Genomic DNA, 26098 nt, shown 5'->3' on the forward strand with positions numbered 1-26098 from the left:
CCACAGCTGGGTTTGTTGTTTCTATTGGTGGTGCACTTCTGCACATGTCTTGGTGCATACAAAAATGCATTCTGCACATGGATGGAAAAGATGAGAGAGAACACTGGCCTTGCCTGCCCCATGGGACAGGACTGCTTCTGCCTGTCCCACGCCAAGGCTCTGGGCATGCACCAGGGAATGGACGCCTCCCTGGAAACATAACTCACCCTGACAAGAAGGGGAAGGCCCAGTCAGTCCTGTCAACTGCCCAGAGCCAGAAAACAGGCGTGGGTAGAACAGCCCCCACCCAGCACCCTGGGTCACTTGTGGTTTCTTTGCTCCCTGTTTCCCCCTGCTGGCAGCAGCGACCCACAGGCGAGGCTGGCTGGCCAGAGACACTGTCTGCTCTACACCTCTCTCCCCATCACTACACCGTGTGACCCAGCATCGCGTACCCCCCAATGAAGGACACACCTGTCACCCAGCCTGAGCTGGCCCTTGGCGACTGTTCAGCACAACTCACCAGGGAAGGCCCAGCTGGGCCCACTGTCACCGTCGCCGTCTGTGGCTGATACCCATCTGCCGAGGCAGTGATGGTGTAAGTGTCAGGCAGCAGCAAGCGGAAATAGTCTCCCATGTCACCTGGAAGGAGAAAGAGCAGCAGCCAGAACGTGCTCAGTGTGGGGCACAGGCCTTGCTGCAGGGCCAGGAATGTTCCATTTGAGCCAGACTAGCCCCAGGGTAGCTCATCTAGAGCGCTGTCCCGACCAGTTTAAATGTGTCCCACGGCAGCGCGCCCGCCCCTTCCACGTACTCCGCTCCCACACAGACAGACGGATTCCCCAGCACTCTAGAGCAGCGACGGAGGGACTGGTGAGTGGGCAGCATGCGCGTCCCTCCGTCTCGCCGAGCTGCAAGACTGCCCGACAGTCTTTGCTAGGCAGCTTTGCTATTTGCTTGCGCACTGAGAATTTGTGGGGTGCGCTGGCTGAACCAGAGCAGCACCCTGATTGGCTGCAAAGGGAGCACGTGGCTCTTGCAGCCAATGTTGTGTGCAAGCAGCATGTGCCTCACTTCATTTGCCCTGGCTTTACAGGTGTGTCACTTTTGTAACGGTAGCAGGAAAAAAAATCCATGTAGACAGAAGCTGGCAACTCTGCATGTGGGCATCAGTACACAAGACGTCTTGCAGGCCACACAGAGAACTCAGATGGAGACTGGGGAAGGGCAAACATTGGACTTTTATTTGAAAAGGGTTACAAAGAGGACCCAGGGAATTATAGACCAGTCAGCCTAACTTGTATGGAAAGGTACTGGAACAAATTATTAAACAACATGAAAGCGCCTGGAGGATAGCAGAGTAATAAGGACTAGCCACCATGGCTTTTTCAAGAACAAATCATGCTACAGCAACTTAATATCCTTCTTTGACAAGGTTACTGGGCTAGTGGATATGGCAGAAGCCGAAGAGAAGGACAACTAAAATGATGAGGGGTTTGGAAAGGGTCCCATAGGAGGAGATATTAAAGCGACTGGGACTTTTCAGCTTGGAAAAGAGGAGACTGAGGGGGGATATGATCGAGGTCTCTAAAAGCATGAGTGGTGTGGAGAAAGTGAATAAGGAAAAGTTATTTACTTGTTCCCATAATATAAGAACTAGGGGCCACCAAATGAAACTAATGGGCAGCAGGTTTAAAACAAATAAAATGAAGTTCTTCTTCATACAGCGCACAGTCTACCTGTGGAACTCCTTGCCTGAGGAGGTTGTGAAGGCAGGACTAGAACAGGGTTTAAAAGAGAACTAGATAAATTCATGGAGGTTAAGTCCATTAGCCAGTATGGGTAAGGAATGGTGTCCCTGGCCTCTGTCTGTCAGAGGGTGGAGTTGGATGGCAGGAGAGAGATCGCTTGATCATTACCTGTTCAATTCACTCCCTCTGGGACACCTGGCATTGGCCACTGTGGGCAGACAGGATACAGGGCTGGATGGGCCTTTGGTCTGACCCAGTCCGGCCATTCTTATGTTCTTAGATGTGATACTGATTTTTATAAGGCTTTTGACACAGTCCCACATGACATTCTTACAAGAAAACTAAGGAAATGTGGTCTAGATGAAATTACAACAGGTTTAAAGACCAGACAAGGAGGAGTGATCAACTGTTTACGGACATACAGGGAGGGCGCATCCAGGGGGCCCCTGCGGGGGTCAGTCCTGGATCTTGTACTATTCAATATTTTCATGAATGACTCAGATGATGGAGAGGAGAGTGTGGTCAAGGAATTTGCAAAAGACACTAAGCTGGAGAGGTTGCTAGAAATCAAAGTGACCGTGACAAGTTGGAGAATTGGTCTGAATTCCAGCTTGTGCAAAGTAAAAACTCAAATGTGCAACCACAAATGATGGGGAAAAACTGGCTCCATGGCAGCGCTGCTGACACGGATCTGGGGTTAGAAGGGGTCACAGCTTGAATACAAGTCAGCAATGTCGTACGGCTGTAGAAAAGGCTAATGCCATTCTGGGGCGTATTAACGGGGTGTCATGGAAGGTCAATGCCCCACTTGACTTGGCAGTGGTGAGACCTCAGCTGCAGTTGTGTGTCCTACTCTGGGCACAGCCCTGGAGGAAAGACTTGCACAACTTGAAGAGAGTCCGGAGGAGTGTGACAAACATGAGAAAAGTCTCAGCAGGGCAGCTGTGTTAGTCTGTAACTTTAAAAACAACGGAGCGATGCGCTCATCCTCTGAGGAAGTGGGTTTGCTCACGAAAGCTCATGAGACGATATATTTGTTAGTCTCTAAGGTGCCACGGGACAGCTCACTGGTTTTAAACCCGAGAAAAGGTTTGCAAAACCTGGCGTACCAGGGCTCACTGGCCACTGCAGCACCTCCTGCTGGCTGTCTTGGAGACCAGCGCTGTTCGCCTGTGCGTCCTCCTCTGGTGCCGCCCCGCCCCACTCTCAGGGGTGCAGGGTCCTCTCCCGTGACACTGCCCACTGGCCGTACCACACGCTGTTCGCCTGTGCGTCCTCCTCTGGTGCCGCCCCGCCCCACTCTCAGGGGTGCAGGGTCCTCTCCCGTGACACTGCCCACTGGCCGTACCACACGCTGATCGCCTGTGCGCCCTCCTCTGGTGCCGACCCGCCCCACTCTCAGGGCTGCAGGGTCCTCTCCCGTGACACTGCCCACTGGCCGTACCACACGCTGTTCGCCTGTGCGTCCTCCTCTGGTACCGCCCCGCCCCACTCTCAGGGCTGCAGGGTCCTCTCCCGTGACACTGGCCACTGGCCGTACCACACGCTGTTCGCCTGTGCGTCCTCCTCTGGTACCGCCCCGCCCCACTCTCAGGGCTGCAGGGTCCTCTCCCGTGACACTGGCCACTGGCCGTACCACACGCTGTTCGCCTGTGCGTCCTCCTCTGGTACCGCCCCGCCCCACTCTCAGGGCTGCAGGGTCCTCTCCCGTGACACTGGCCACTGGCCGTACCACACGCTGTTCGCCTGTGCGTCCTCCTCTGGTACCGCCCCGCCCCACTCTCAGGGCTGCAGGGTCCTCTCCCGTGACACTGCCCACTGGCCGTACCACACGCTGTTCGCCTGTGCGTCCTCCTCTGGTACCGCCCCGCCCCACTCTCAGGGCTGCAGGGTCCTCTCCTGTGACACTGCCCACTGGCCGTACCACACGCTGTTCGCCTGTGCGTCCTCCTCTGGTGGCGACCCGCCCCACTCTCAGGGCTGCAGGGTCCTCTCCCGTGACACTGGCCACTGGCCGTACCACACGCTGTTCGCCTGTGCGTCCTCCTCTGGTACCGCCCCGCCCCACTCTCAGGGCTGCAGGGTCCTCTCCCGTGACACTGGCCACTGGCCGTACCACACGCTGTTCGCCTGTGCGTCCTCCTCTGGTACCGCCCCGCCCCACTCTCAGGGCTGCAGGGTCCTCTCCCGTGACACTGGCCACTGGCCGTACCACACGCTGTTCACCTGTGCATCCTCCTCTGGTACCGCCCCGCCCCACTCTCAGGGCTGCAGGGTCCTCTCCCGTGACACTGCCCACTGGCCGTACCACACGCTGTTCGCCTGTGCGTCCTCCTCTGGTACCGCCCCGCCCCACTCTCAGGGCTGCAGGGTCCTCTCCCGTGACACTGCCCACTGGCTGTACCACACGCTGTTCGCCTGTGCGTCCTCCTCTGGTGGCGACCCGCCCCACTCTCAGGGGTGCAGGGTCCTCTCCCGTGACACTGGCCACTGGCCGTACCACACGCTGTTCGCCTGTGCGTCCTCCTCTGGTACCGCCCCGCCCCACTCTCAGGGCTGCAGGGTCCTCTCCCGTGACACTGCCCACTGGCCGTACCACACGCTGTTCGCCTGTGCGCCCTCCTCTGGTACCGCCCCGCCCCACTCTCAGGGCTGCAGGGTCCTCTCCCGTGACACTGGCCACTGGCCGTACCACACGCTGTTCGCCTGTGCATCCTCCTCTGGTGCCGCCCCGCCCCACTCTCAGGGCTGCAGGGTCCTCTCCCGTGACACTGGCCACTGGCCGTACCACACGCTGTTCGCCTGTGCATCCTCCTCTGGTACCGCCCCGCCCCACTCTCAGGGCTGCAGGGTCCTCTCCTGTGACACTGGCCACTGGCCGTACCACACGCTGTTCGCCTGTGCGTCCTCCTCTGGTACCGCCCCGCCCCACTCTCAGGGCTGCAGGGTCCTCTCCCGTGACACTGGCCACTGGCCGTACCACACGCTGTTCGCCTGTGCGTCCTCCTCTGGTACCGCCCCGCCCCACTCTCAGGGCTGCAGGGTCCTCTCCCGTGACACTGGCCACTGGCCGTACCACACGCTGTTCGCCTGTGCATCCTCCTCTGGTGCCGCCCCGCCCCACTCTCAGGGCTGCAGGGTCCTCTCCCGTGACACTGGCCACTGGCCCTACCACACGCTGTTCGCCTGTGCATCCTCCTCTGGTACCGCCCCGCCCCACTCTCAGGGCTGCAGGGTCCTCTCCTGTGACACTGGCCACTGGCCGTACCACACGCTGTTCGCCTGTGCATCCTCCTCTGGTGCCGCCCCGCCCCACTCTCAGGGCTGCAGGGTCCTCTCCCGTGACACTGCCCACTGGCCGTACCACACGCTGTTCGCCTGTGCGTCCTCCTCTGGTACCGCCCCGCCCCACTCTCAGGGCTGCAGGGTCCTCTCCCGTGACACTGGCCACTGGCCGTACCACACGCTGTTCGCCTGTGCGTCCTCCTCTGGTGCCGCCCCGCCCCACTCTCAGGGCTGCAGGGTCCTCTCCCGTGACACTGGCCACTGGCCGTACCACACGCTGTTCGCCTGTGCGTCCTCCTCTGGTACCGCCCCGCCCCACTCTCAGGGCTGCAGGGTCCTCTCCCGTGACACTGCCCACTGGCCGTACCACACGCTGTTCGCCTGTGCGTCCTCCTCTGGTGCCGCCCCGCCCCACTCTCAGGGGTGCAGGGTCCTCTCCCGTGACACTGGCCACTGGCTGTACCACACGCTGTTCACCTGTGCGTCCTCCTCTGGTACCGCCCCGCCCCACTCTCAGGGCTGCAGGGTCCTCTCCCGTGACACTGGCCACTGGCCGTACCACACGCTGTTCACCTGTGCGTCCTCCTCTGGTACCGCCCCGCCCCACTCTCAGGGCTGCAGGGTCCTCTCCCGTGACACTGGCCACTGGCTGTACCACACGCTGTTCACCTGTGCATCCTCCTCTGGTGCCGCTCCGCCCCACTCTCAGGGCTGCAGGTTCCTCTCCCGTGACACTGCCCACTGGCCGTACCACACGCTGTTCGCCTGTGCGCCCTCCTCTGGTACCGCCCCGCCCCACTCTCAGGGCTGCAGGGTCCTCTCCCGTGACACTGCCCACTGGCCGTACCACACGCTGTTCGCCTGTGCGTCCTCCTCTGGTGCCGCCCCGCCCCACTCTCAGGGCTGCAGGGTCCTCTCCCGTGACACTGCCCACTGGCCGTACCACACGCTGTTCGCCTGTGCGTCCTCCTCTGGTACCGCTCCGCCCCACTCTCAGGGCTGCAGGGTCCTCTCCCGTGACACTGCCCACTGGCCGTACCACACGCTGATCGCCTGTGCATCCTCCTCTGGTGGCGACCCGCCCCACTCTCAGGGCTGCAGGGTCCTCTCCCGTGACACTGGCCACTGGCCGTACCACACGCTGATCGCCTGTGCATCCTCCTCTGGTACCGCCCCGCCCCACTCTCAGGGCTGCAGGGTCCTCTCCCGTGACACTGGCCACTGGCCGTACCACACGCTGTTCGCCTGTGCGCCCTCCTCTGGTACCGCCCCGCCCCACTCTCAGGGCTGCAGGGTCCTCTCCCGTGACACTGCCCACTGGCCGTACCACACGCTGTTCGCCTGTGCGTCCTCCTCTGGTGCCGCCCCGCCCCACTCTCAGGGGTGCAGGGTCCTCTCCCGTGACACTGGCCACTGGCTGTACCACACGCTGTTCACCTGTGCGTCCTCCTCTGGTACCGCCCCGCCCCACTCTCAGGGCTGCAGGGTCCTCTCCCGTGACACTGGCCACTGGCCGTACCACACGCTGTTCACCTGTGCGCCCTCCTCTGGTACCGCCCCGCCCCACTCTCAGGGCTGCAGGGTCCTCTCCCGTGACACTGCCCACTGGCCGTACCACACGCTGTTCGCCTGTGCGTCCTCCTCTGGTGCCGCCCCGCCCCACTCTCAGGGCTGCAGGGTCCTCTCCCGTGACACTGCCCACTGGCCGTACCACACGCTGTTCGCCTGTGCGTCCTCCTCTGGTACCGCTCCGCCCCACTCTCAGGGCTGCAGGGTCCTCTCCCGTGACACTGCCCACTGGCCGTACCACACGCTGATCGCCTGTGCATCCTCCTCTGGTGGCGACCCGCCCCACTCTCAGGGCTGCAGGGTCCTCTCCCGTGACACTGGCCACTGGCCGTACCACACGCTGATCGCCTGTGCATCCTCCTCTGGTACCGCCCCGCCCCACTCTCAGGGCTGCAGGGTCCTCTCCCGTGACACTGGCCACTGGCCGTACCACACGCTGTTCGCCTGTGCGCCCTCCTCTGGTACCGCCCCGCCCCACTCTCAGGGCTGCAGGGTCCTCTCCCGTGACACTGCCCACTGGCCGTACCACACGCTGTTCGCCTGTGCGTCCTCCTCTGGTGCCGCCCCGCCCCACTCTCAGGGGTGCAGGGTCCTCTCCCGTGACACTGGCCACTGGCTGTACCACACGCTGTTCACCTGTGCGTCCTCCTCTGGTACCGCCCCGCCCCACTCTCAGGGCTGCAGGGTCCTCTCCCGTGACACTGGCCACTGGCCGTACCACACGCTGTTCACCTGTGCGTCCTCCTCTGGTACCGCCCCGCCCCACTCTCAGGGCTGCAGGGTCCTCTCCCGTGACACTGGCCACTGGCTGTACCACACGCTGTTCACCTGTGCATCCTCCTCTGGTGCCGCCCCGCCCCACTCTCAGGGCTGCAGGGTCCTCTCCCGTGACACTGCCCACTGGCCGTACCACACGCTGTTCACCTGTGCATCCTCCTCTGGTACCGCCCCGCCCCACTCTCAGGGCTGCAGGGTCCTCTCCTGTGACACTGCCCACTGGCCGTACCACACGCTGTTCGCCTGTGCGTCCTCCTCTGGTACCGCCCCGCCCCACTCTCAGGGCTGCAGGGTCCTCTCCCGTGACACTGGCCACTGGCCGTACCACACGCTGTTCGCCTGTGCGCCCTCCTCTGGTACCGCCCCGCCCCACTCTCAGGGCTGCAGGGTCCTCTCCCGTGACACTGGCCACTGGCCGTACCACACGCTGTTCACCTGTGCGTCCTCCTCTGGTACCGCCCCGCCCCACTCTCAGGGCTGCAGGGTCCTCTCCCGTGACACTGGCCACTGGCTGTACCACACGCTGTTCACCTGTGCATCCTCCTCTGGTGCCGCCCCGCCCCACTCTCAGGGCTGCAGGGTCCTCTCCCGTGACACTGCCCACTGGCCGTACCACACGCTGTTCACCTGTGCATCCTCCTCTGGTACCGCCCCGCCCCACTCTCAGGGCTGCAGGGTCCTCTCCTGTGACACTGCCCACTGGCCGTACCACACGCTGTTCGCCTGTGCGCCCTCCTCTGGTGCCGCCCCGCCCCACTCTCAGGGCTGCAGGGTCCTCTCCCGTGACACTGCCCACTGGCCGTACCACACGCTGTTCGCCTGTGCGCCCTCCTCTGGTGGCGACCTGCCCCACTCTCAGGGCTGCAGGGTCCTCTCCCGTGACACTGCCCACTGGCCGTACCACACGCTGTTCGCCTGTGCGCCCTCCTCTGGTGCCGCCCCGCCCCACTCTCAGGGCTGCAGGGTCCTCTCCCGTGACACTGCCCACTGGCCGTACCACACGCTGTTCGCCTGTGCATCCTCCTCTGGTGGCGACCTGCCCCACTCTCAGGGCTGCAGGGTCCTCTCCCGTGACACTGCCCACTGGCCGTACCACACGCTGTTCGCCTGTGCATCCTCCTCTGGTGGCGACCTGCCCCACTCTCAGGGCTGCAGGGTCCTCTCCCGTGACACTGCCCACTGGCCGTACCACACGCTGTTCGCCTGTGCATCCTCCTCTGGTGCCGCCCCGCCCCACTCTCAGGGCTGCAGGGTCCTCTCCCGTGACACTGCCCACTGGCCGTACCACACGCTGTTCACCTGTGCATCCTCCTCTGGTACCGCCCTGCCCCACTCTCAGGGCTGCAGGGTCCTCTCCCGTGACACTGCCCACTGGCCGTACCACACGCTGTTCGCCTGTGCGTCCTCCTCTGGTGGCGACCTGCCCCACTCTCAGGGCTGCAGGGTCCTCTCCCGTGACACTGGCCACTGGCCGTACCACATGCTGTGTTCCCCCGGCCAGGGGCTGTAATCTTCGGCCAGCCCCTCCCTCAGTGGCAACTGCAGTCCATTGCTGCAGGGCTGCTTCCCATGAGGCTCCCGCCCCCTCTTCTACCCTTCCCTCAGGGCCTCAGCCTGCAGCCAGCAGCCAGTCCAGGGAGCTCTCAAGCTCCCCTGGCCCCTGCCTGCAGCACCGCTTTGTCCCCGATTCCAATCGGCTGTGTGCTCGGCTCCGCCCTGCAGCCCATGACTGGCTGCTCCTCTCAGGCCGTTTCTAATCGCCTGCCTCTGGCATCGCCTCCCTAGGCTGCTTTTTACCCCCATGGACCCATCGGGCCGGGTTCCTAGGAGCGGGGCACGTTCAGTCTGAGGGGGGACCCGGGACCAATCTGCAGATGTGCTGCAGAGGATGGAGGCTGATGGTTCTCTAAGGATTAATGGGCTTAGTCAGCAGCCAGGGAGATTTCTAACCCGAAGCACTGGCGCGGGCGCCCAGGGACACATGTGGAACGCCCATCACTGGAGGGCAGCTGGATAAAGCCTGCTTGGTTTGGTCTTTGGGCTGCCTCCGTGCCGAGGGCTGGATGGGCTGGCTTCCAGCCCCGGCTCTGTGTGCATTTGGAAAGGCGGGTGCTAAGCGGATGAGGCTCTGGGCTCTGTTCCTTCTGACCTGGCCATGCTCCGGATCTCACCTAAAACCAGGCAGACGACAGATCTGTCTCTCCCCAAGACCAGGCTTCTCGACCTTGGGAAACGGCCTTGGGGTGGGGGGGGGGGGAATAGACACATTAACAGAAGATAGAGGAAAACTGGTGTTAAAGCTCCTAAGCCCCAGGCTTGCAGCCCACTGGGCCATCCCTAAGCCACGTGCCCCATTTTATCTGCGATGAGGGCAGGCATGACAGCTCCCAAGACATGGTCACTCATGCGTATAAGGCTGGAAGGCAGAGGCACGGATGTTGTGACTTCAGCAGGGCTGCTGGAGCCCTGCTCCTCCCCAGACCCTGCCCCCCTTCAGCCCTCCCTCCAAGCCTCTGCTCTTCCTAGCCCCACTGCTCCTCCTCCCTCCCAGCATGCTGCTCAAGACTCCTCACGGCAGGAGGGAGGCACTGGGAGAGGAGGCTTTGACTGGTGGGGCCTGCCGGCAAGTGAGAGGTGCAGGGAGGGGAAGGAGCTGACCCATGGGCTGCCAGTGGGTGCTGACCACCTATTTTTTTTCCTTGGGTGCCCAGCCCCAGAGCATCCACAGAGTCGGTGTCTGTGCCAGAAGGGACAACTGTGGTCATGCGGTCTGACCTCCAGTGCGACACAGGACATGCGACGGCCCTGAAGTAATTCCTTATTCTCGTCTAAGAGCCTGGAGGAACCAGAGCAGGCAGGAACCGCTTCAAAACAACAAAGAGACTAGTAGCACCTTCGAGACTAACCAGACGTGGAGATGGGATCGAGAGCTTTCTGAAGAAGGGGGCTGCGCCCACAAAGGCTCATGACACCATCTACGTGTTTTGTTAATCTCAAAGGTGCTGCAGGACCATTCATCGGTTTTTAAGTGTTTCCCGTTGCAGACGGCCTCGGCTGAAGCCTCAGAGCAGACAGGTTAGAGGAGCACTTCTAGTTAACGGTTTCTGGAGACGGAGAGTCCACCCCAGACCCAAGGCAGTTCCCACACTGAATAACCCTCACTCAAAGAAATGCTCCTTATTTCTAGGCTGACTTCATCTAGCTGCAGCTTTTAGCTGCAGGATTCTGTCAGACCTCTGCCTGCCAGATTGCAACACCCATTCCCCATGTAGGTAGCTGTAGCCTGGCACCAGCCATCCTTCGACCTTAAGCAGACTGAGTCCCTTGAGTGTCACTGTCAGCAGCCTCCCTCCCCCAACCCTTCAGGCATCTCACGGCTCTTTTCTGAAGCCACACCAGATTCACAGCATCTTTCCTTAGGCATGGAGACCAGAGCTGGACACACATTCCAACAGCAGCCACGTCAATTCCAAACAGAGGGGTAACAGAACCTCCCTGCTCCATATTCCTGTTTACACAGCCCCGGACTGCTGTGGCCAAAGGGCTGATGCATTGCAGCTGATTGTCCAGCGTGGCCCCCAAGTCTGTCAGAGTTCCTGCTTCCCAGCATAGCGCCCCCGCCTGTGAGTACCGCTGGCAGCCTTTGCTCCTCAGCGCATGCTGGACATTCAGCTGTTTTAGCCTCCAAAGGCCCCGGGGCAAGCCAGGGGGTAGGGATGGAAGTGACTAGTTGACTATCCAATAAGCAAATGCGTATCACCTAGCTGAGCAGCAACTTGCCTAGTTGCTCCCCCCCATCAGCAAGGGTGGGGAGCAGGAGCCAGTGCTGGGGGGGACCAGTAAAGCCGGTTCCCCCCAGCACCATCTCCACGGGGGGCAGGGGAGGCAGAGGCACAGCAGGGAGATAGGCGGGGTAAACAGGGAGGAGGTGTTGCCTATCAGAAATGTCCACACTTGCACTGAGGTGGAGATGGACGTAAGACAGACGCGGTGAGAGTCTCTGGGCTAGGTTAGGAGGGGTAAAAAACACCGGTGAGGTCATGCTAGGGGTCTACTACAAAGCACCTACCCAAGTAGAAGAGGTGGAGGAGGCTTTTTAAAAAACACTCACAAAACCATCCAATACGCAAGATTTGGTGGTGATGGGGGATTTCAACTGTCCAGACATATGTTGGGAAACTAACGCAGCAGGGCACAGACTATTCAATAAGTTCTTGGACTGCATTGGAGACAATTTTTTATTTCAGAAGGTTGAAAGAGCTACTAGTGGGGAAGCTGTTCTAGATTTGATTTTAACAAATAGGGAGGAACTGATTGAGAATTTGAAAGTGAAAAGCAGTTTGGGAGAAAGTGACCATGAAATCGTAGAGTTCACGATTCTAAGGAATGCTAGAAGGGAGAACAGCAAAATAGAGACAATGGTTTTCAGGAAGGCGGATTTTGGTAAGCTCAGAGAGCTGGTAGCTAAGGTCTCATGGGAAGCAAGACTAAGGGGAAAAACTACTGAAGAGCGTTGGAAGTTTTTCAAAGGGACATTATTAAGGGCCCAAAAGCAAATTATTCTGTTGCATACGAAAGATAGAAAGTATGGCAAAAGACCACCTTGGATCAACCAGGAGATCTTGCATGGTCTAAAAATCCAAAAGGAGTCATATAAAAAGTAGAAACTAGGACAAATTACAAAGGATGAATATAAGCAAACAACACAGGAATGCAGGGGCAAGATCAGAAAGGCAAAGGCACAAAACAAGCTCACACTAACTAAAAGGGGGTAACAAGACGACTTTCTATAAATATATTAGAAGCAAGAGGAAGACCAAAGATAGGGTAGGCCCACTGCTTAGTGAGGAGGGAGAAGCAGTAACAGGAAACTTGGAAATGGCAGAGGTGCTTAATGACTTCTTTGTTTCGGTCTTCACCAAGAAGTCTGATGATGAAAGAATATCTAATATAGTGAATGCTAGTGGGAAGGGGATAGGTTTAGAAGATAAAATAAAAAAAGAACAAGTTAAAAACCACTTAGAAAAGTTATATGTCTGCAAGTCACCAGGGCCTGATGAAACGCATCCTAGAATACTCAAGGAGCTATAGAGGAGGTATCTGAGCCTTTCACTGTCATCTTTGAAGAATCATGGAAGATGGAAGAGATTCAAGAAGTCTGGAAATGGGCTAGTGCCCATCTATAAAAAGGGAAATAAGACCAGCCCAGGAAACTACAGACCAGTCAGTTTAACTTCTGTGCCAGGAAAGATAATGGAGCAAGTAATTAAGGAATTCATCTGCAAACACCTGGAAGATAATAAGGTGATAGGTAGCAGCCAGCATGGATTTGTAAAGAACAAATCATGTCAAACCAATCTGATAGCTTTCTTTGATAGGATAACGAGTCTTGTGGATAAGATAGAAGTGGTGGACATGTCATACCTAGACATAAGTAAGGCATTTGATACGATCGCGCATGATCTTCTTATCAATAAACTAGGCAAATACAACTTAGGTGGGGCTACTATAAGGTGGGTGCATAGCTGGCTGGATAACCATTCTCAGAGAGTAGTTATTAATGGTTCATAATCCTGCTGGAAGGGCATAACAAATGGGATTCCTCAGGGGTCTATTTTGGGACTGTATCTTTTCAATATCTTCATCAACGATTTAGACATTGGCCTAAAGAGTACTCTTATTAAATTTGCAGATGATACAAAGCTGGGAGGGATTGCAAGTGCTCTGGAGGATAGGGTCATAATCCAAAATGAACTGAACAAACTGGAGAAATGGTCTGAGATAAATAGGATTAAGTTTAATAAGGACAAATGCAAAGTGCTCCGCTTAGGAAGGAACAATCATAGAATCATAGAATAATAGGACTGGAAGGGACCTCGAGAGGTCATCGAGTCCAGCCCCCCGCCCTCAAGGCAGGACCAAGCTCCGTCTACACCATCCCTGACAGATGTCTATCTAACCTGTTCTTAAATATCTCCAGAGAGGGAGATTCCACCACCTCCCTTGGCAATTTATTCCAATATTTGACCACCCTGACAGTTAGGAATTTTTTCCTAATGTCCAATCTAAACCTCCCCTGCTGCACTTTAAGCCCATTACTCCTTGTCCTGTCCTCAGTAACCAAGAGGAACAAATTTTCTCCTTCCTCCTTGTGACACCCTTTTAGATATTTGAAAACCGCTATCATGTCCCCCCTTAATTTTCTTTTTTCCAAACTAAACAAGCCCAGTTCATGAAGCCTGGCTTCACACATACAGAATGGGAAGCAACTGTCTAGGAAGGAGTACGGCAGAAAGGGATCTAGGGGTCAGAGTGGACCTCAAGCTAAATATGAGTCAACAGTGTGACACTGTTGCAAAGAAGCAAATATGATTCTGGGCAGCATTAACAAGAGTGTTGTGAGCAAGACACTAGAAGTCATTCTTCCACTCTACTCTGTGCTGATTAGGCCCCAATGGGAGTACTGTGTCCAGTTCTGGGCACCACATTTCACAGAAGATGTGGAGAAATTGGAGAAGGTCCAGAGAAGAGCAACAGGAATGATGAAGGTCTAGAGAACATGAGCTATGAAGGAAGACTGAAAGAATTTGGCTTGTTTAATTTCAAAAGGAGACGACTGAAAGGGGACATGACAGCAGTTTTTATGTATTCAACAGGGTGTCAAAAAGGAGGAGTGAGAAAAATTGTTCTCCTTGGCTTCTGGGGACAGGACAAGAAGCAATGGGCTTAAACTGCAGCAAAGGAGGTTTAGGTTGGACATTAGGGAAAACTTCCTTCCTGTCAGGGTGGTCAAACACTGGAATCAATTGCCCAGGGGGGTTGTGGAATCTCCATCACTGGAGATATTTAAGAACAGGTTAGACAGCCATCTGTCAAGGATGGTCTAGATGAGTGTTTCCCAATTTTATTTGGCCACAGAACCCTTTTAAACTCGGAAGAATTTCGAGGAACCCCACACCACCGGGGAGTGGACCGGGGAGACCTGGGGGCCAAAATGCAGTCATGCATGTCCCGAGTGGGCTTTGGAAATGCAGAGTGGCAGCAGGGGAGGGAAGGTGTCTGGAAGCCGGTGGGAAGCCAAAGAAGGAGCCTGCGTCTTTGTGCGTGGGCTCCTCTCTGTCTCTTGCGGTGGGGGGGGGTGATCGAGTTCTTGCGGAACCCTTACTTTAGAAGGGTTGCGGAACCCCAGGGTTCCACGGAGCACCATTTGGGAAACACTGGTCTAGACGGCGCTTGGTCCTGCCGGGAGGGCAGGGGACCTCTCGAGGTCCCTCCCGGGTCTAGTGCGCTAGGATTCTGTGGCCCTGCCTGTGTACACGTTTGTGGGCGTGCAGGACGGGGAGAGGCCTGCAGTTGGTTCCCCATCCCAGGCTGCCTGTCACACTGTGTCCCTCCCAGATCAGGCTAAAGGGGCTTTTACCAAAAGGCAAACCCACCGGAGGTGACATCGTGGCCGATGCCCTGGACAGAAATCACAGCACCTGCAATCCCATTGCCGTTCTGATCGGACACCAGCCCCTTGACGCCCTGATGGACCTGCAGATAGACAGACGGGTTCACGCGCTCCTGCGGCTGCGCCTCTCCCTGCCAGGCCCCACTGGAGCAGGAGGACAGACTCCAGCGGCGCCTCCATTTCCCCCCACCCGTAACCAGGCCAGGCCTGGGGGCTGCCGCCTCTGGAGCATCCATGTTCCCAGCCTGTGCGGGTGGCCCCACCGTCACATCTCTTCCCCTTGCACTGCAAAAGGGAGCTCAGCCCCACAGGGCTTGGCACTAGGGCCTGGCCCTCTCACCTCCTCCAAGTAGGTGACGAGAGCCTCACGATTGGCCAGCCACTCCTTCTCCAGGTCCTTCTGAGGAGGAAACTTGTTGCAGCTCAGCTCCAGGGTGATCTCGAAGCAGTTGGTGTGAAGATAATTGAAGTCCTGCATGCCTGGGAGGAGACAGGGAGAGCTGTGGCCAGGGTCAGAGAAAGGCCGTGCCCCCTTCTCCAGTACAGCCCTCCCCTCCCAAAGACCCTCCCTTCCTTCCCCCCAAGTGTATGGTGGTGTCCTTCCCAGCAGCCCCAGCGCCCTTTCTTTGCCCTTCCTGTATCTGGTCCCTCAGCAGCTCTGCGCCCCGACGTTCGCAAGACGCTCCGCCCAGATGGAAAGACTTGAGGGGACTGAGAAGCCACTGCGCTCCCTCAGGACATCGTCCCACTGGTTAATCACTCACTGTACAGCATTGGCCCCTCAGGACTAGCCAGCATTTATCTAGCTTCAGCGTTGCAGAATCCTAGAACCCCAGGGCTGGCACAGACCACAGGAGTCATCGAGTCCAGCCCCCTGCCCAAGGCAGGACCAATCTCAGCATCCAACCTGTGAGCTTTGTTCAGCCTTTTTCTGCTTGATTAAAGAGTTTTCTCCTGTTAGAAACTGTTCTCCCCCCTGCAGGGACTAGTAAACCATGAACAAATAACCTCTGAACTGTCTGTTCAATAAACTAAATGTATCAAATGTGTCAGTCGCTCTCTCTCGAAGGTAGGTTTGCCAAATCTCAGAGCATCAGTGGAGCCCTTTCCGGAGCCTTTTCCAACTTTCCATATCCCTTTTGAATTTCGGCCAGTAGCCGCGGATATAGGACCCTGGCGGGAGCTCACGGTGCTGTATACGACAGTAATCCTGCCTGCCTGCTTCTGCTGAGTATTCAGACATTCACAAATGGCATTGGCTCCCTTAGCTGCCACATTGCACTGGGAGAACAGTTTGTGTCTACACGACACCAAAGTCTTTTTAAGATCCACTGCTTTCTAAAACACAGTCCCTCTCCTGTGACAAAAAACAGGGCTATGGAGCACTTTAAGGACTAACAAGATGGTTTAATAGGTGATGAGCTTTCGTGGGCCAGACCCACTTCCTCAGATCAAATAGTGGAAGAAAATTGTCACAACCATATATACCAAAGGATACAATTAAAAAAATGAACACATATGAAAAGGACAAATCACATTTCAGAACAAAAGGGGGACGGGGGAGGGGGGAAAGGTAAATGTCTGTGAGCTAATGATATTAGAGGTGATAATTGGGGAAGCTATCTTTGTAATGGGTAAGATAATTAATGTCTTTGTTTAAACTTAGGTGTAAAGTGCTTTTATATATATATATAAATTGTATCCTTTGGTATATATGGTTGTGACAATTTTCTTCCACTATTCGATCAGAGGAAGTGGGTCTGGCCCACGAAAGCTCATCATCTAATAAACCATCTTGTTAGTCTTTAAAGTGCCACATAGTCCTGCATTTTGTTTCAGCTACACCAGACTAACACGGTTACATTTATATCCCTCTCCTGTGAGTGTGAGCTGCAGTCTTGGTCAATGTATGTAGGACCTTGTATTTAGTTATTTTAAAACATGCGACTCAAGTGAGCCTAGACTGCTAAGTGACCCAGACCACTGTATCAGTGGCCTCTCATCATCATTATTTAATGCCCACTAATTTTGGAGTCATTTGCAAACTTCACCATCCATGATTTTACATTTTTTCCAAATTGTTGATAAAGATATTGAATAGCATTGAGTCAAAAAGAGAACCTGGAAAAAGCTGCAAAAAATAAACACTGTCGTGGCATGATGAATCCCCATTTACGATTAATTTTTTAGATTAATTGATTAGCCAGTTTAATCCACTTACTATAAATTGGATTCATTTTGTATAGTGCTATTTCATCAACACGTCAGGGGTGTACCATGTCAAATGCCCTACAAATACATATTGTATCAGCACAATTAGCTTTGTCAACTCAATATCAGGTTTGTCAGACTATCCTTCCATAAAACCACACAAGTCAGCTTTATTTTTCTACCGTCCTTACTTCTTCACTGACTGCGTCTCGTAACAGCCTTTCCAAGATTCTGCCTGGAATCATTGTCAAGACAACTGGCCTACCGTCATCTCTAGACCATCCTGTTCTCCCTTTTATAATATGGGCACAACACTAGCGTTGTTTTGGTTCCCTAGGTCTTTCCCAGTGTTCCTAGATATGTGAAATGTCAGTGTTACTGGCTCAGAGAGCTCTTGGACAATTCTTTTAAAAGTCTGGTTCACAAGATCAGAATATTTTGAATTTTAGCTGTTGCTGTTTAACACCCTCCCGCATGGCTCAGAATAAACTAGTTCATCCAGTTTCTTGCCAAGTACTGAACATCCCCAGTTAGCAGTGGATCTAGCCCATTGCTAGGATTTCTTCTGCTCCTAATGTCTTTTTTTAAAACCCTTAATCCAAGTGGACACAAAGGTGCACAAGAAAACTCTAACTTCCCTTGTCAATTGTCCGCACACGGCTGGCTGTCACCATTTCCCATTTTTATAGATTTTCTTAAAAAATTGTATCGCTCCTTTTACGTCTCATCACTTGCGCATCGCCACCCCTCCCGGCTTCATACTCAAGTTTCACAGAAACAAGTGCTCCTGACCAATCCCTCGGAATCTGGGTACTCAAAAGCCACTGAGAGTGCAAGCCCACCGCCTTTAACTCAACAGTGTCATCAGCCTTTACCCTGTTCCCTCCCCATGGCCATCACCTTGCTGCACTCCCTTCCTCAAGCCACAGCCTCCCTACTGCCACCCCAGCGACTGCCCTCTTTCCCGGCCCCCCACCCTGCTCATCCCTTCCCCACTACTCCCTCTGCAGGCCAGGCCTCTCCTGTTCCCTACGGACCTTTCTGCAACACCCAGTGCCCCTCGCCCTGCCCTTACCCTTGCTGAGAGAATACCAGGAGGCCCCGTTGGTGATGCCGTCGGCAAACTGCTCCCCACACGTTGGGCTCTGGTGCATCGAGTGGTGGGCGTAGGAATAGGCTTTGGCCAGCTGCAAGAGAACATCAGGCTGGTCACAGTGCTGGCTTCGCCCCCTGGCCCATGTCCCTCCACCCGTCTGCTCCCATTTATGCTAAGGACAAGCAGGTGTCCCTGCAAGGAAGCCAAACCCATGGGAGAGAGCAGGCCCAGCACAACCACACCACTTCTTCCACCCCCCTCAATGGAACCTATACCCCAGCCCTGTCCATAGGAGCTTGGGAACTGGCCCCCAGCCCGGGCCCCTTGGGAACCTGCTCCCCAAGCCCTGCCCCCAGCAAGGAAACCTGCCCCCAAGCCTGACCCCTTGGACATAGGAACCTCTTCCCCAAGCCCTGCCCCCAGCAAGGAAACCTGCCCCCAGCTACAGTTGCCAGGTGTCCAGTTTTCAACCAGAACATCTGATCTAAAAGGTGGCTCCAGGAGCACTGACCAGGCCATTAAAGTCCAATTGGCACAGGGCTGGCAGGCTCCCTGGCTGGCTCTGCATGGCTCCTGGGAAGCGGTGGCATGTCTCTCTGGCTCCTAGGTGAGGGGACTGCCACTGGGGCGTTTCATGCTGTCCTGACCCCATCCCAAACAGCAGCTCTGCAGCTCCCATTGGCTGGTGACTGTGACCAATGGGATCTGCAGGGGCCGTGCCTATGGGTGGCAGTGGTGCATGGAGCCACCTAGCTGCCTTTCCTCCTAGGAGCTGGAGGGACATGCCACCACTTCCTGGGCACGACCTGAGGCATGCCCTCCAGAACCCATACCCCAAACTCCCTCTTGCACCCCACCCCTGTGCCCCAGCCTGCTGAACATGAGCAGATGAGTGAGGAGAGATGGGGGGAGGGCAAAGCCCTGAAGAAGTGGCAAGGAAGAGGGGGCAAGGATGTTCAGTTTTCTGTGATTAGACATTTGGCAGCTCTGCCCCAGAAGCTCGGGAACCTGCCGACAAAGCGGGTGGAGAATTAGAGCTGGGGGATGGGTGGGGCCGGTCCCCTGTCCCCGTCTGGGTTTGCTGCTCAATGGGAACCCTGGCTGGGGAGGTGGGGGAAGGGTTCTGTGGCAATATAAATTCAGCCGGACTTGCAATGGAGAATCCAGGACAAAACCTGCCCATTGCCTTTTCTGATTGGTGCCCTGGCTTTGGCTCTCGTTCCCACAGCAACAAGATCCACCTCTCTGGAAAACAACCAATGTAGGCTGCAGTCAGCCAGTCCTTGGGATCAGGCAGCAGGTCAGCCCGGGCTCTCGAACACGAGCCGTGGGAGCAGAGAGGAGACCGGCTGTCTCCTGCGCAGGGCCAGGGAAGCTGGAGGAAGCCCACAACCAAAAGCGTCTCTGGCGCCCCTGAGGCAGAGGATTTACTGTCCGGATACTTTTCTACCCCAGCCAGGTTCTCTCTGCCCTGAGAGCGCGGCAAACCCTCCGTCCATGCAGGCTGCCTGGGGAAACACGGTGGAAAGTTGGTGCTTCAGAGCTCGCAGCACACTGCAGTCCCCACAGCGCAGGCCGTTGGGGGGGCGAAGGGGGGGCTTGTGGGCAGCATCGAGAGCTCGTTCCTGCTCAAGGTGCAGCCCTGGGACTTGAGGGCACTCAGGTCAACTTTGGAAGCTCTCAGCACATGCAGGCTCAGACCTTCAGGGCGGATTATTGCACCAGTCAGGAGGGGCTTGTCCCTAGACTCTGTGCACGGGAAATGGGCCAGATTCAATCCTGGGGCAAACACCATGGACCTCGGTGTCATTTATGCCAGGGATGTATTTAGCTCAACATCTCTGCCTGTGGCAGATGATGCAAACCAAATGTTAGGCTAAAACTGGAATTTCTGATCCCAAGCCCATCACGTGTTCGGGGGTGGAGGGCTCCAAGGGGGTAGCCTGGGTTCAAATCCCAGATCCACACCCTTGACCTCGCAGGCGGGCTCAGCTGCTGACTCAAGAGAAGTTCGCTTTGGGAGAGCAGCCATCTGGGGCCCATGTCTCAGGAGGCACCTGGGCCTCCCGGTGTTCCCAGCGCACCTTCCGGAACAGCTTGTCATCAGGGGTAGGGGATGGGGTGTTGCTTGCATGGTGATAGCCCCGGCCCCGGCCCCGTTGCTCTTGGGCTTTGTCATAGGGGTAATTTGCCACTAGGGCTCCGCCATGGAGGTTGGCTGAAAGGACGAAGTTGTAGCAGTTCATCCAGTTAATCACAGCCAGGGTCTCTGGCTCCACCTGTAAGCAAAGGAGATGCCAGTGTGAGCTTGGCTTGTGGATACGTGCTCTGGGGGCGCTACCTTCTAGCCTGGGTTCCACATGCTTCCCTGTCCCTTCTCCAGCTGTCACGTTACCAGCCCCAGCGCTGCTTCTCCAGCCGGATGTGACCCATCCTGCTGCCTCTCCCGCAGCGCACCGCAAGAAGCCTCCCAATTCTCTTCAGATGCCCGAATTCTCATGCTCCCCTGAACATCTGCTGCCCTGACCATGGCACCGCCTCCTGCACAGCTGCCCTGCCCCTCTGACCTGTCCAAACGTGACTGCCAGATTGTGCTCCTGGTCCATCGCCAAAGGGCGCGATACCTCCCCGTGGCTCTGCATAGCCCAGACTCAAGGGCGCGATACCTCCCCGTGGCTCTGCATAGCTCAGACTCAAGGGCGCGATACCTCCCCGTGGCTCTGCATAGCTCAGACTCAAGGGCGCGATACCTCCCCGTGGCTCTGCATAGTTCAGACTCAAGGGCGCGATACCTCCCCGTGGCTCTGCATAGCTCAGACTCAAGGGCGCGATACCTCCCCGTGGCTCTGCATAGCTCAGACTCAAAGCCCTGCCCTGCTCACTCCCGCCTGCATGTCTGACCTTATCACCTGCCACATTCCCCTCAGGCTGCCACTAGCCAAACTGCACCTGCTTTGACAACCTGTCAATCTCCCCTCTTCAAGCGTCCTTCCACACTCACAACAGGCACAGGATTTTTCAAACACTTTTCCAGTGCAGACTTATAGGTAGGGTCCTACCAAATTCATGGTCCATTTTGGTCAATTTCAGGATCGAAGAATTTTACAAATAGTAAATTTCATGATTTCAGGTATTTAAATCTGAAATTTCTGGTATTGTAACTATCAAGGTCCTGACCCAAACAGGAGTTGGAGTGGGTGCAAGGTTATTGTGAGTGGGGGGGGTATTGCTACCCTTACTTCTGCCTTCAGAGATGGGCAGCTGGAGAGTGGTGGCTGCTGGTTGGGAGCCCGGCTCTGAAGGCAGAGCAGCCGCCAGCAGCAGCACAGAAGTAAGGCTGGCCTGGGATGGTATTGCCAACTTTATTCCTGTACTGCTGCCTGCAAAGCTCGGCCCTCAGGCAGCAGCTGCCTCTCTCCAGCCACCCAGCTCTGAAGGCAGAAGCACAAGAGCAAGGACAGCCTGGTAGGGTGTTGCCACCCTTACTTCTGTGCTGTTATTAGCTTTCAGAGCTGGTTGCCCAGCCAACAGCTGCCACTCTCCAGCCCCCCAGCTCTGCAGCCAGCGCAGAAGTAAGGGTGGCCATTCCACGAGCCCCCTACAATATCCCTGTGACCTCCGGCAACTCCCCTTCGGGGCAGGAAATTCCAGTCTCCCCATGAAATCTGTATAGTACAGAGGAAAAGCACAAAACACCAGATTTCACGATTCATGACACGTTTTCCATGACCATGAATTTGGTAGGGTCCGACTGCCATGGAATGGAACGGCGAGAACGCACTGACACAGGCAGCTGCTGGGTCAGCTCCACCCAATGGCCCTGTGACACCAACCAAGGCCTGAGGCTCCTACGGGAGACGCTGCTTCTCTGAGGGAGGGTGTGAGGGGGAGGGCACCTAGCAGGAGTGGACATTTCTGGTGGGGAGGGCAGGGACGGAAGGTACTGAGCAGGGTGGACCTTTCCCGAGGGGGCAACAGGGAGGGAAGGTACCGAGCAGGGGTGGGTGTTTCTACGGGGGGAGGGAAGGTACCGAGCAGGGGTGGGTGTTTCTACGGGGGGAGGGAAGGTACCGAGCAGGGGTGGGTGTTTCTACGGGGGGAGGGAAGGTACCGAGCAGGGGTGGGTGTTTCTACGGGGGGAGGGAAGGTACCGAACAGGGGTGGGTGTTTCTACGGGGGGAGGGAAGGTACCGTGCAGGGGTGGGTGTTTCTACGGGGGGAGGGAAGGTACCGAGCAGGGGTGGGTGTTTCTACGGGGGGAGGGAAGGTACCGAGCAGGGGTGGGTGTTTCTACGGGGGGAGGGAAGGTACCGAGCAGGGGTGGGTGTTTCTACGGGGGGAGGGAAGGTACCGAACAGGGGTGGGTGTTTCTACGGGGGGAGGGAAGGTACCGAGCAGGGGTGGGTGTTTCTACGGGGGGAGGGAAGGTACCGAACAGGGGTGGGTGTTTCTACGGGGGGAGGGAAGGTACCGAGCAGGGGTGGGTGTTTCTATGGGGGCGGAGGGAAGGTACCGAGCAGGGGTGGGTGTTTCTACGGGGAGAGGGAAGGTACCGAGCAGGGGTGGGTGTTTCTACGAGGGGAGGGAAGGTACCGAGCAGGGGTGGGTGTTTCTACGGGGGGAGGCAAGGTACCTAGCAGGGGTGGGTGTTTCTACGGGGAGGGAAGGTACCGAACAGGGGTGGGTGTTTCTACGGGGGGAGGGAAGGTACCGAACAGGGGTGGGTGTTTCTACGGGGGGAGGGAAGGTACCGAGCAGGGGTGGGTGTTTCTACGGGGAGAGGGAAGGTACCGAACAGGGGTGGGTGTTTCTACGGGGGGAGGGAAGGTACCGAACAGGGGTGGGTGTTTCTACGGGGAGAGGGAAGGTACCGAGCAGGGGTGGGTGTTTCTACGGGGAGAGGGAAGGTACCGAGCAGGGGTGGGTGTTTCTACGGGGGGAGGGAAGGTACCTAGCAGGGGTGGGTGTTTCTACGGGGGGAGGGAAGGTACCGAACAGGGGTGGGTGTTTCTACGGGGGGGGAAGGTACCGAGCAGGGGTGGGTGTTTCTACGGGGGGGGAAGGTACCTAGCAGGGGTGGGTGTTTCTACGGGGGGAGGGAAGGTACCGAACAGGGGTGGGTGTTTCTACGGGGGGAGGGAAGGTACCGTGCAGGGGTGGGTGTTTCTACGGGGGGAGGGAAGGTACCGAGCAGGGGTGGGTGTTTCTACGGTGGGAGGGAAGGTACCGAGCAGGGGTGGGTGTTTCTACGGGGAGAGGGAAGGTACCGAGCAGGGGTGGGTGTTTCTACGGGAGGAGGGAAGGTACCGAACAGGGGTGGGTGTTTCTACGGGGGGAGGGAAGGTACCGAGCAGGGGTGGGTGTTTCTACGGGGGGAGGGAAGGTACCGAGCAGGGGGGGGTGTTTCTACGGGAGGAGGGAAGGTACCGAACAGGGGTGGGTGTTTCTACGGGGGGAGGGAAGGTACCGAGCAGGGGTGGGTGTTTCTACGGGGGGAGGGAAGGTACCGAACAGGGGTGGGTGTTTCTACGGGGGGGGGGAAGGTACCGAACAGGGGTGGGTGTTTCTACGGGGGGAGGGAAGGTACCGAGCAGGGGTGGGTGTTTCTATGGGGGCGGAGGGAAGGTACCGAGCAGGGGTGGGTGTTTCTACGGGGGGAGGGAAGGTACCGAGCAGGGGTGGGTGTTTCTACGGGGGGAGGGAAGGTACCGAGGAGGGGTGGGTGTTTCTACGGGGGGAGGGACGGTACCGAACAGGGGTGGGTGTTTCTACGGGGGGAGGGAAGGTACCGAACAGGGGTGGGTGTTTCTACGGGGGGGAAGGTACCGAGCAGGGGTGGGTGTTTCTACGGGGGGAAGGAAGGTACCGAGCAGGGGTGGGTGTTTCTACGGGGGGAGGGAAGGTACCGTGCAGGGGTGGGTGTTTCTACGGGGGGAGGGAAGGTACCGAGCAGGGGTGGGTGTTTCTACGGGGGGAGGGAAGGTACCGAGCAGGGGTGGGTGTTTCTACGGGGGGAGGGAAGGTACCGAACAGGGGTGGGTGTTTCTACGGGGGGAGGGTAGGTACCGAACAGGGGTGGGTGTTTCTACGGGGGGAGGGAAGGTACCGAACAGGGGTGGGTGTTTCTACGGGGGGAGGGAAGGTACCGAGCAGGGGTGGGTGTTTCTACGGGGGGAGGGAAGGTACCGTGCAGGGGTGGGTGTTTCTACGGGGGGAGGGAAGGTACCGAGCAGGGGTGGGTGTTTCTACGGGGGGGGGGGGAAGGTACCGAGCAGGGGTGGGTGTTTCTACGGGGGGAGGGAAGGTACCGAGCAGGGGTGGGTGTTTCTATGGGGGGAGGGAAGGTCCCGAGCAGGGGTGGGTGTTTCTACGGGGAGGGAAGGTACCGAACAGGGGTGGGTGTTTCTACGGGGGGAGGGTAGGTACCGAACAGGGGTGGGTGTTTCTACGGGGGGAGGGAAGGTACCGAACAGGGGTGGGTGTTTCTACGGGGGGAGGGAAGGTCCCGAACAGGGGTGGGTGTTTCTACGGGGGGAGGGAAGGTACCGAACAGGGGTGGGTGTTTCTACGGGGGGAGGGAAGGTACCGAGCAGGGGTGGGTGTTTCTACGGGGGGAGGGAAGGTACCAAGCAGGGGTGGGTGTTTCTACGGGGGGGAGGGAAGGTACCGAGCAGGGGTGGGTGTTTCTACGGGGGGGAGGGAAGGTACCGAGCAGGAGTGGGTGTTTCTATGGTGGGGGGAGGGAAGGTACCGAGCGGGGGTGGGTGTTTCTACGGGGGGAGGGAAGGTACCGAGCAGGGGTGGGTGTTTCTACGGGGGGATGGAAGGTACCGAGCAGGGGTGGGTGTTTCTACGGGGGGAGGGAAGGTACCGAGCAGGGGTGGGTGTTTCTACGGGGGGAGGGAAGGTACCGAGCAGGGGTGGATGTTTCTATGGGGGGAGGGAAGGTACCGAGCAGGGGTGGATGTTTCTATGGGGGGAGGGAAGTTACCAAGCAGGGGTGGGTGTTTCTACGGGGGGAGGGAAGGTGGGGGGGGGAGGGAAGGTACCGAACAGGGGTGGGTGTTTCTATGGTGGGCGGGGGAGGGGGGAAGGTACCGAGCAGGGGTGGGTGTTTCTACGGGGGGAGGGAAGGTACCGAGCAGGGGTGGGTGTTTCTACGGGGGGAGGGAAGGTACCGAGCAGGGGTGGGTGTTTCTATGGTGGGGGGAGGGAAGGTACCGAACAGGGGTGGGTGTTTCTACGGGGGGAGGGAAGGTACCTAGCAGGGGTGGGTGTTTCTACGGGGGGAGGGAAGGTACCGAGCAGGGGTGGGTGTTTCTACGGGGGGAGGGAAGGTACCGAGCAGGGGTGGGTGTTTCTACGGGGGGAGGGAAGGTACCGAACAGGGGTGGGTGTTTCTACGGGGCGAGGGAAGGTACCGAGCAGGGGTGGGTGTTTCTACGGGGGGAGGGAAGGTACCGAGCGGGGGTGGGTGTTTCTACGGGGGGAGGGAAGGTACCGAGCGGGGGTGGGTGTTTCTACGGGGGGAGGGAAGGTACCGAGCAGGGGTGGGTGTTTCTACGGGGGAAGGGAAGGTACCGTGCAGGGGTGGGTGTTTCTACGGGGAGGAGGGAAGGTACCGAGCAGGGGTGGGTGTTTCTACGGGGGGAGGGAAGGTACCGAGCAGGGGTGGGTGTTTCTACGGGGGGGGGGGGGGGGAAGGTACCGAGCAGGGGTGGGTGTTTCTACGGGGGGAGGGAAGGTACCGAGCAGGGGTGGGTGTTTCTACGGGGGGAGGGAAGGTACCGAGCAGGGGTGGGTGTTTCTACGGGGAGAGGGAAGGTACCGAGCAGGGGTGGGTGTTTCTACGGGGGGAGGGAAGGTACCGAACAGGGGTGGGTGTTTCTACGGGGCGAGGGAAGGTACCGAGCAGGGGTGGGTGTTTCTACGGGGGGAGGGAAGGTACCGAACAGGGGTGGGTGTTTCTACGGGGAG

At 57.5% G+C, this 26098-nt stretch overlaps 1 protein-coding gene across 3 annotated transcripts in view; it reads right to left on the reverse strand.

The window, feature by feature from the left end:
- The window catches only part of CPN1 (carboxypeptidase N subunit 1), a 47846-nt gene that overhangs the window by 5106 nt on the left and 16642 nt on the right, over nt 1–26098 (reverse strand). Inside the window, exons 4-8 of one of the 3 annotated variants that reach the window (XM_014571920.4) lie at nt 20206–20400; nt 18101–18212; nt 15155–15294; nt 14798–14897; nt 503–621 (exon numbers count right to left, since the gene is read on the reverse strand). In XM_014571920.4, coding sequence (XP_014427406.2) covers nt 503–621; nt 14798–14897; nt 15155–15294; nt 18101–18212; nt 20206–20400 — 666 coding nt within the window. The remainder of the gene's footprint in view (nt 1–502; nt 622–14797; nt 14898–15154; nt 15295–18100; nt 18213–20205; nt 20401–26098) is intronic. The other 2 variants (XM_075934442.2, XM_089780328.1) reach the window with 2 other exon arrangements.

Source organism: Pelodiscus sinensis, chromosome 8 (assembly GCF_052426305.1).
Source record: "Pelodiscus sinensis isolate ZL-2025 chromosome 8, ASM5242630v1, whole genome shotgun sequence".
Lineage (NCBI taxonomy): Eukaryota > Metazoa > Chordata > Testudines > Trionychidae > Pelodiscus > Pelodiscus sinensis.